We start from the raw sequence: 9,681 nt of genomic DNA, 5'->3' as shown, positions 1-9,681 counted from the left end.
TTATATATATATATATATATATATATATATGCTTTTTCGTCTATCTTGTTCCTTGCAGTTCGTACGCGTGTGTGTTGCAGCGCACCTCTCTCCCCTTCCCCTGTGCCTTGCGCGTGCAGCGGAGGACGCGTCACTGGCCGCAGCGAAACCCCGCACCTCTCACTAGCCAGTCACAGACGACAGATGTGCACACGGAGGCAGGCACCCAGTGAGCACGTGCGATGGAGTGGGAGATGTACTTATCTATTTGCCTATCTGTCGTCTGTGGGTCTGTGACACGTTCGTAGGTGTGTGGTCGGATGCCCACGTGCGTCGCTTCCTTTGAACCCTTCGCAGCAGAAGCGGCGGAGACGCACCCACACAGCAAGAGAGAGAAAAAGGATATTTTTTTTTTTAAGGAGGGAGTTGAAGAGAGGGCAGTCGGCCCTCCACACCGCGCAGATCATTCGCGCCGCCCCACCGCCTCGAACCCGGCGGCCCGCACGCACACACTGAGGAGAACGACACACCCCGCGCAGCCAACGAAGCAAATGGTAACACGAGGAGTCACAACGCGGGGCCAAAACAGGAACAAAAACCAAAAAAAAAGCAAACTCAACAGCGAGCATTCACATTTATTCTCATCCTTCATTTTTTTTTTTGCTTTTTGTTCCGAATCATTTTTCTCTTCCCTCACACCCGCAGGGAGAGAAAGGGCAGAAATCAACCTCGGCACCAGCTCGCCATTCCCTCGTGTTCGTCCCCCAGCACAGCAGAGGCATTCCGGTGGGTCTCGTAGAAAGCACCAGGCACCATGACAACATGTCACGCCGCAAGCAAGGCACTGCGTTTATTCATTACCGTCGCCCTGCAATAAATTTTTACGGTGACAACAACACACAAAGCAAAGACACACACACGCACACACACACACACAATCTTTCCTTGAGTGGGATGCAAAAGAAAGAGGGGAGAATCTACAGTCGCTCGGATCAAATACATGCGTACAACCCAACACACTCAAAACTACGTCCCCTTCATCATAAGGTGGATGGATACAAGCACACATCACATAAATTCAAATCCCTCTCCCACATCCAGCCTCACTCCGGCATTACATAGATGAGAAACGGCGCTCACAGCACACGCACACCCAACGGCTGCAACGCACAGGCACCCACAACACCTTCATTTCCTCTTTTTTTTTTTGTTTAGGTGTTTATATTATTTCTGAGCGTCAGCGTGGGAAACTGTGTCACTCACTCATTCCTCCTCCCCCTTCTCCATCTCCCACCGTTGCCATCGGGGCCCTCCTCGCGTTGACCTGCACACACGTGCAGAGAAAAGAATCGGGAGAAAAAAAGAGGCAGTGATAAAACAAAAAAAAACGAGAGAGAGAGAAGGCGAAAGAGAAAGGAAGCAACTGTCTGTATGTATGTGTGTGTGTGTGTGGGTAGGGGGAAGAGCACGCACCTGCACGTGCCCCCCCACCCTGTCCTCTATCGCTCCTCTCAGGCGTCCTTCAAAGACAAAAAAACAAGGGGCGACACAAAGAGGAAACGTGCTTCACCCCTTGGCGGACCCCGCAAAGGGTGTCGGCGGCACCATCAACACCCAACCGAGCACACACACAAAACGAAACAAAAGAAAAAAAAAGCAAAAACAAAAGGGGAAACTTTGAGACAATCCCCAAGTTTTGGAAAACCCCCGCAGACTCAACCTCGCCTTTGCCTCCCCGCCCACTTCGATTGCCGGTGCCAATTCCGAATGCCACACACACACAGACACACACGTACTCAGTTTGTCTGTTTCATCTCTTTGATATCCGCAGTGTGGGGTTGTTCTGCGCAACGTAACGGGACCCTTGCCTTTCCCGCGGCCGCTTGTGATTCAGCATCAGCGAGGGAATGCGGTTACTATGATTCTCCGTACACTTCCAGTATAGGAAAAGTTTATCGTCCCATGACGGGAAGGAGCGAACCACATCGAGGTACATCAGCACACCATTTTTTGACGACTCCACCTCACTCGGCAAAACCCCCGTGTACGCAAGCAGCACCTCCCGCGCCCCCGTAACGGTGATGGAGTCGCTGACAGTCACGACAAATGGCTGTCCAAATGTGAGGGGCGGATACCCGTACATTTCATCCCGCCATTCACCTTGACAGCAAGCGAGACGAAATTGATTATCCTGCAACGGCTGCGCTGGCACCAGCGAGAGTGTCAACGGTTCCCTCCCCGCCAGAACAGGCATCCGACAGTTGCACTTGCCGTCTGGCGTCATGGGAGCCTCAATAATTTGCTTGATCACACCGGCACCCACGTCCACCACCAGAATCAAGTAGTGTAAACCAATGACAAAAGGGGTTGTCGCACGACTGCTCCTACGGGTGGAGGTGGTGCTATGCGCACCAGTCCTCATGGCATGATCACTTGTATGACTGCTGGCGCTACCGTCAGTGACAGCGGCAGAAGCAGCGGAACGCCGCCGTTGCAACACCAAAAAACATCGCTGCAGGATCCCCTGCACCAGCTCTCCAAATGTCACATTTTGACGCACCACCAGTTTCTCTGTATAAAGGGGTTCATTCTTTTCGGTGCGAACTGTCGCAATCACCCGCGGCATGGCCTCGATGAGACGCCGGGGTTCTGGCAGCACCTCAAAGAAAAAGGCGTTTCGTCCGCTATTTAAAATGTTCCCCACCGTTTCGGTGCTCAGTGAGGGATCCACCTCGGGCGACAGCTGCTCTGCCACACTGGTGTCGGCACGATACAACCGAATATAATTTGGGTCATAGCCACTCTTCTCGCCCACCACGTGACACACCTCTGCGTAGCTCCAGCGAGTGTCCATGGTCATCGCATACTCCCTGACAACCTCAAACCTCCGTGAGTTGTAGAAGTTGGTGTCACAGCATTCCCCACTGTCCTCCGCGGTTGACAAAACAAATTCCAGGACGTGACACTTCCCAGCCACACCTCCTCCCGCGCCGTCGTCACCAGCCAAAACGTCACCACTACTCCTACCGACTTCACCTTTTCCAGTAGTATAAACACTACTACAACTACCACCACTCCTGCTGTTATTGCTATCCAACATCAACGTGGGCGAAGTGTTTCTTTTGCCAAACTTGACGTACATGATGCGTGCATGGATGGCATGCGAAAGTGCACTGAGATAGTTTTCGACTCCTGGGTAGCAACATACCAGTGGCGCGTCCTTCTGTTGTCCAACGAGCACCACTGCGGATATGGAGGCAATAGTTTCGTCGTTACGTAACGGATGCACGATTCCACGCCTTTCCTCAAGCATTTGAATAGGTCTCGTAACTGTACCCTCCTCACCTAACAGATGACGTAGTACATTCGCACAAGCCTCTATCGTAGCGGTTAGCGGTACTATCGCTGATCCGGCGTACGTCAGACGATGCGTCACATAATTGAAGTATTTAAAAAAAATCAAGACACTGCCCTTGGTCGGTTCTTGCAACACCGCCTCACCCGGACTGTATTTTGGCTGCAGGCTCGGTAATGCCGCGGCAGGGGCACCTAAACGTATCTCACGCACCCCCACGCTTGACGGCACCCCTGGAGTCTCAATTTGATACACCAGTTTCTGTATAAGTCGCCCTTCTGGATTAACTTTGAGATTAAACACAGTCTGCTCACTGGCGTATCCGCGATCTTTGTATTCCAGTAGAAACCCATCGGTGTCCAGGAGCTCCAGATAGACAAGGAGCTGGTAACGCCGGTCGCAGCTGCATTCCAAATAAAGCATAACAGCGTCAAGCTGGGTTGGGTAACGAAGGTGCATGGAGCACCTGATCTCATTCACACCCACGCTTTTTTGCGCTTCACAGATAAGAGGTGTTGCATCCGTCACAGGGAACGGAGGCAACGTTGTGGGCAGCTGTAGGTAGAGTAAAATCGTCGTCATGGGACTCCCAAGTTCCTCGTTCCTGTCAAGGTAGCTAGTCATCAAAGTGTCTCCACGGGAGGTATGTATTTTAAGCGGGATATCTCGACGCTGCCCTCGATGTGCCAGGGAACGCCATAAACAAAATTCGCCAGGGACTAAGTGCAAGGCACTCAACTGTTTATGCGTGGCAACCTTATCATATACTAAGCGCACTGTGTCTTGCTTCTGCACCTCCAATACAATTCCAGGTATCTCAGCGGTTCGTGTGTCTCTAGGGAAGAGTTCACTTGGAAAGGCGTCAACGTACTCGCGAATGATGTCATCGGTGAAGAGGACAATATTCAGTTTGCGGCGCTGTTCATCTTCTATTCGCTGCCGACGTTCCTCCTCGAGTATTTCACTCTCTAATGCGTCCAACACACGTTGGGGAATACTATCCAACGGCGGGGGGGCCAACACCTTGGGGCAATCAGCACGCCGCACGTAGGATAGTATATACGCATTGTTTGTGGCCATGACGGCCGATGAACGGCCTTGCCGCATCAGGTGCCCCCCAAAGTTGTTACTAACAGCCAAATCCTCCGACACGACGGTGACTTTCTCATCGTCGTATTCAATCCAGCGTACAAAGCGTTCATGGACAGGGTCCCACTGACGAATGTAGCAGTAGTAGTGTCCACTACGCACTGAACCACGATGCACGATAACACCTTGCAAGTCATAAATGGCGGGTGAATGTGTGCTGAATGGCTGTTGCTGCGGCTCCATCGTTTGACCCGCATGCTTCTCGTTGCCTTGATTCTGCGTCGCTCCCGTATCACTGCCCTCATCACCCTTCTCAAACTCCTGCAGACACAGCTCCAGGGGGAATTCGAGGCGACTGTTCACCTTCTTCATCTCAAGCGAGGGTGACATAAGATTCATTTCAAACCGTTTCAGGTGAAACCAAATAACAGGTGGAAAACGGCGAAACTCGTAGCTCTTTTCCGCATCCTTGTACTCCGGTTTCTTCCCAGGTTCCTCAACACGGTACTTGTTGTCCCCTACCAACTGCTCCTTGACCGTCAGTGAACGGAGGCTCTCAATGAGAGTCACGTACGGAGTCAGCGGCAGGTGAATGTCGTAAAACGTGTCACGGCTTCGGGACACGTGCGCCTTATCGAGCGTCATCACCACCTGTTCCCCACGTCCCTCGAAAAGTTGATTGATGGTCCCTTCCGTCACCGTTCCCTTCATTTTCTCCTCCAGGTTGTCACGCAACAGGGTTGCCATCTCCTGAATGTCGTGCTGGATGAACAGCTCCCTCTCTGTCCACCCAAACGCGGCGGTTAACTTTTTGGTGTGCCCCGGTGTCGTGCGTTTCTGCATATGAAAAAGCAATTCCTTCAGTGCCTGAGGAATACTGCATCCATACTCGTCAGCCTCGTCTGGCATGCGGTAGACGGCGTTGCGGAAGTAGCCAAGGTGGAAGAGTAGCTGCAACAGGGAGTTCAGGTAGCAAGTACACCCCTCGTTGATAAGCCCCGACGAGGGCACAGACAAATCCTCCGCCGCCTCCGGTGTTGCTGCCGCCGCAGTGCCATTCTCAACCTCACACATCAAAGAAGTGTTGTTTTCACCCTGCTGCTCCTCCGGCCACAGCACATTGTCCCCGTCTTGGCCAGATTCTATCGACGTCGAAGGCGGAACGGTGCCCGGGGAGGAATCCTCCATCGACGACTCCGACCCAGTAACCCTATCATCGCTTCCAATGGGAGGCAACAGGTTATCGTTACGCCCATTCATCGTTAGTTTCCGTACCTCGGCTCGCTCTACCCCACTTCCTCCCTCCCTCTCTCTCTATGGGTGTTTGTCGCTGGGTGGACACCGCTGCCGCTTCGTGGCACGCCAGACGTATACGGTGCTGGATAAACAAAAAATCAAATGAAACCGCTTGACTACTAACGTGATAGTACGCGTGCAATGCCGGGGTATCAAGGTGGGACGCCAACCTGCAACGGGACGATAAACACAACTAGTAAAAACAAAACAAAAACAACTAAAACTAAAGCAATCTCCCGTGTCCCGCCCACCAAAAAAAAACAAAAAACCAGCAACAACAACCAACCAAACACCAACAGTAATTCGTTCACGGCTCCAAACAACAAGAAAAAGCCAAGTTACGCAGCCACAGGCACGGCCGCACTTCCTCGTGTCGTAGGGCCGCTAGAAAACGTGCCCGTGAAGATGTGAAGCACGCCGTAGCCTCGCAACGGATTTAAGCAACTCAGCTCAAGTTGTGCTTGTCTACTACGTGACGCGGCCGCGACGCCCTTCTCGCACACTCTCAGTAGGTATAATTGCGTATACACCTGAGAGCGAGAGCAAGCGTCAGGAAGGGGGGAACCTGCACGCCAATACACGGAGGCTTAAATCTATAATGTTGTTGCTGACTCCAGCGGAGAGTGAATAAACACACGCACACACAGGGAGCTCGGAAGAAGAGCAGCAAAAACGCAAACAAAAATAATTTAATAACTGCTGTGTTGACTACGCGGCCATATAATATATATATATATATATATAGAGAGAGAGAGAGAGAGAGAGATAGATAGAGTGTAAACGGGAAAAATGCAAGAATGAGTGAGTATGAGGCAGTGAGCACCGGCTTGCATGAGCAGAGGAAGAGATGCGAGGCAAGAAGGGACGGCGTTGGGGACGTTGGGGGGGCGCTGCACGTGCCATTGTGAGGCACAAATGACGCACACACACACACACCTGAGTATTTCCCTCACCCACACATCTCGTGATTTCAGGCCTTTATGCATCCATATACAAATGGCAACAACAAAAGCAAGATCAAAACAAAACAAAGCAAAAATAGAAATATATATAAAATGAAAATGAAAAAAATTATACTTTTTTTTTCTTTTTTTTCATTTTATTTTAGGTTTGTTTGCCATTTTTTTTTGTTTTCTTTTCTTGTTGTTCCAGTCATAAACATAACGCGCCCTCTAATTCAGCAGCCCCTGCGCATTCAAGTACATGTAGATGATAAAACAAAGACCGAAGCACACAGTCCAGAAGTAGTAGTAGGAGTACTCCCACCTGAACTCGGGCACATTCGGGAAGTTCATCCCGTACACGCCAGCAAGAAAACTACACGGTATAAAAAAAGCGGAAAATTTTGTCAGTACAGCCATCAGCTCATTTGCGCGGAAGGACTGAAGAGAGATGTGCAGGTTGAGCAGCGTCTTGGCCTCGTCACGAACCTCCAGCGCCCGATCAATGAGCTCAATACAGCTCACACACATCTGCTTGGCGTGCTCCTTGCTACATAGGCGCAGCTTCATAAAACTCGTCGCGAGTACCTCCTGCGTAATGCTGAGCATGCGATATTGCACATTCGTACGTCGATGCAGGTGATACAGAAACATGTTCATCGCGCCCTTGTCCATGGGCTTTGTGTTCTTCTCATTAAGTAGCTTCAACAGGAATGGGGAGTGGGAACTCTTCGAAAAGTGTGAAAGCACTTTTCTATTGGAAAGTTTGCCCCGGCGACTATCTTCTTCGAGCTTCTCATTGCGCATGCTACTGTGCCCAAAGTAGAAGAGCTTAGATTCGCACAGGTCCAGAAGATCCACGTGGACGTCCAGTGAGCTCTCATATGTGTGTACCGCATCGTGAAGCAGCTTAAAAAGAAACTCCTGAAAGGATATGTCGTTTCCCTTCATCAGGGAATTCCACTGACGCCGCATAATTGCGATGCATGCACAGTCCACGCTGTGGATGGTAATGACAAGCTTCTGGCTGAGGTCCACGACAATGATCCAGCGGTTGGTGAGCTCCATCACGCTGTCGGCATCCAGAGCAATCTGTGGCGTGGCAACGCGCAGGCAAATAAGAAACTGCGTGGGAACCTCTGGCGAAACGCAAATCTGCGGCAGCACAATGCTATGATCCCTGTCCGTCAAGAAGGACGCGCAAATGTTAAACTGCTCGGTGAGAAAACGAAGTGCATTATTGTATTTGTGCCGGGATGGGTCGCGCCCCACCATGTCAATCCAGTACCAGTTCAGGCACATCTCAAAATTTGGATTCGTCGACGAGCTCGAGGCTGATGAGTCATCCCTCAACTTCCATTTTTTCCCCATCGCACTTGCTAAATCCACCTCGGACTGCGATGTCCCCGCACCCGGAGCACCAGGGGGTTGGGCTGTGCGCCTCCGCAAAAAGAGCGGGGACCGCAGTTCGTCCTCACGTAGCTTCACATCACTGAATTGGTCACCACGGGCGCCAAGGCAGTTAAAGTACTCCACGCGTACCTCGTAGTTTGGCCGCAGTGGCACATGCAATGGCTCCCGGGCGCGCACCTCCTGCACGCGCCACTCCGGACAAAATGTGCCGTACCTTCGCCGCGGGGACGCTCGTGAGGACGGCGCCGTACTCTCCGCCGGAACAACCACCACTGCATGCATATTTTCCTTCTCCGGTACCTGAATTAGCAAGCAACCGGAAGCCCCTTTGTCACCAGTAACCCGTGCAGCGCCGTTGGTGTTATCCGTGTCACTCTCAGAGATGGGTAACTTCCAGACGTTGGCGCGTGGGGCAATCATGAAGCTACCCGACGCACTGCTGCTGCTGCTGCTGCTGCTACTGCTACTGCTACTACGGCGGTGGCGACTGCCGCTTCCGCTGCTGCTTCCACGGCTGCGACTACGGCTTCTGCTTTGACCTCGTTCACCATGGCACATAGTGCCCCCACTGCAGCTCGTCTCCTTGATTTCTCTGCTGTGTTTCACACGGTGTCTGTGTCTCTCCGAGCGATGTGACACCCGCGAGTTTGCCCCGCTAGAATGCATAGTGTCCAAGCCAATAAGACGTGCTTTCGCCTTAGTGAACTCCTCCTCGGTGAGTGCGCCGCTCTGAAACAAGGCGTGAAATTGTTGGATCCTTTCGAACACTCTCTGTGCGTGCTGATCCTCAAGTAGCAGGGGCTGTGCTTCATCCCACATGCTGCCGGAATCCTCTTGCCCCGACGCACTCCGTTCACTCATTGGCCTGCAAGAATTTTTAGTTTATATTCTAATAGATGCTTTTGGAATCCACGATGCACCCTTGTCTTCCCGTGCTTGTCCTTGTCACCCCCACCCCAGCCTATATATATATATATATATGGGGGGGGGGGGGGGGTATGTATGTAACGATATGTGCAGACGTGTGAACTCGCCTTCTCTCCGCCTGCTGCCTTCGCGCGGCGTATTGGGCGATGACCACCACAACAACAAAAACAACAACAAAACAATAATATTATACATATACGTATAACAAAGAGACGGTGGTTGCTAAATCACAGAGGGGGGCAGTAACACCCAGAGAGGTGGCATTTATACATATATATATATACATATATATATATATATATACATATACATATATATATATATGCATTTCACACAGATTTCCATTGTCGTCTACATCAAGTTGTTGCTTTGTTTCCTCCCGTCTTTCATTTTCTATGTGTATATTATTAACTGTATAATTGTAATCGTTTGTCCATCCGCGCCTTTAGCACAAACGAGGGGCAGGTGAGTAGGAAAGAGGAATGCAAAACGGGAATTCAATCACCACAGCCTATGAGCAAAGGGAGAGAGGGAAGTCATACCAAAAGGAAAAAACAAACAAAAACAAACAAACAGAATCCTCCCTTGCTTGCAGCTCTTCTGCGTGCCTGCACCAAGTCCATACATCACATGTACCTACTCCCTTCTCTTTTCTTCTTTTTTTTTTTTATTGTTGCTGTT

General features: G+C 50.9%; 2 protein-coding genes across 2 annotated transcripts, besides 17 other annotated features; both read right to left on the bottom strand.

Moving 5' to 3' along the window:
• Position 1: 1 nt before the first annotated feature.
• Positions 2-30: a microsatellite.
• Positions 31-561: 531 nt separating this feature from the next.
• Positions 562-593: a microsatellite.
• Positions 594-868: 275 nt separating this feature from the next.
• Positions 869-916: a microsatellite.
• A 401-nt stretch (positions 917-1,317) lies between these two features.
• Positions 1,318-1,398: a microsatellite.
• Positions 1,399-1,403: 5 nt separating this feature from the next.
• Positions 1,404-1,434: a microsatellite.
• A 175-nt stretch (positions 1,435-1,609) lies between these two features.
• Positions 1,610-1,647: a microsatellite.
• Positions 1,648-1,750: 103 nt separating this feature from the next.
• Positions 1,751-1,771: a microsatellite.
• An 18-nt stretch (positions 1,772-1,789) lies between these two features.
• TraAM80_03012 (putative ubiquitin hydrolase) lies at positions 1,790-5,683 on the bottom strand (the record flags this gene model as incomplete). Its single annotated transcript, XM_029379995.1, has 1 exon — positions 1,790-5,683. One exon carries the CDS (start codon positions 5,681-5,683, stop codon positions 1,790-1,792), a length of 3,894 nt encoding a protein of 1,297 aa, XP_029240128.1.
• A 234-nt stretch (positions 5,684-5,917) lies between these two features.
• Positions 5,918-5,951: a microsatellite.
• A 486-nt stretch (positions 5,952-6,437) lies between these two features.
• Positions 6,438-6,463: a microsatellite.
• Positions 6,463-6,494: a microsatellite.
• A 225-nt stretch (positions 6,495-6,719) lies between these two features.
• Positions 6,720-6,791: a microsatellite.
• A 5-nt stretch (positions 6,792-6,796) lies between these two features.
• Positions 6,797-6,867: a microsatellite.
• A 24-nt stretch (positions 6,868-6,891) lies between these two features.
• Positions 6,892-8,934, bottom strand: TraAM80_03011 (putative cation transporter; the record flags this gene model as incomplete). Its single annotated transcript, XM_029379994.1, has 1 exon — positions 6,892-8,934. One exon carries the CDS (start codon positions 8,932-8,934, stop codon positions 6,892-6,894), a length of 2,043 nt encoding a protein of 680 aa, XP_029240127.1.
• Positions 8,935-9,035: 101 nt separating this feature from the next.
• Positions 9,036-9,054: a microsatellite.
• A 95-nt stretch (positions 9,055-9,149) lies between these two features.
• Positions 9,150-9,185: a microsatellite.
• An 80-nt stretch (positions 9,186-9,265) lies between these two features.
• Positions 9,266-9,324: a microsatellite.
• A 225-nt stretch (positions 9,325-9,549) lies between these two features.
• Positions 9,550-9,575: a microsatellite.
• Positions 9,576-9,644: 69 nt separating this feature from the next.
• Positions 9,645-9,681: a sequence feature (A-rich).

The sequence above is a fragment of the Trypanosoma rangeli genome (genome assembly GCF_003719475.1).
Source record: "Trypanosoma rangeli strain AM80 chromosome Unknown Tra_15.4_contig_00074, whole genome shotgun sequence".
NCBI lineage: Eukaryota > Euglenozoa > Kinetoplastea > Trypanosomatida > Trypanosomatidae > Trypanosoma > Trypanosoma rangeli.
This window is presented reverse-complemented; position numbering and strand designations above follow the sequence as displayed.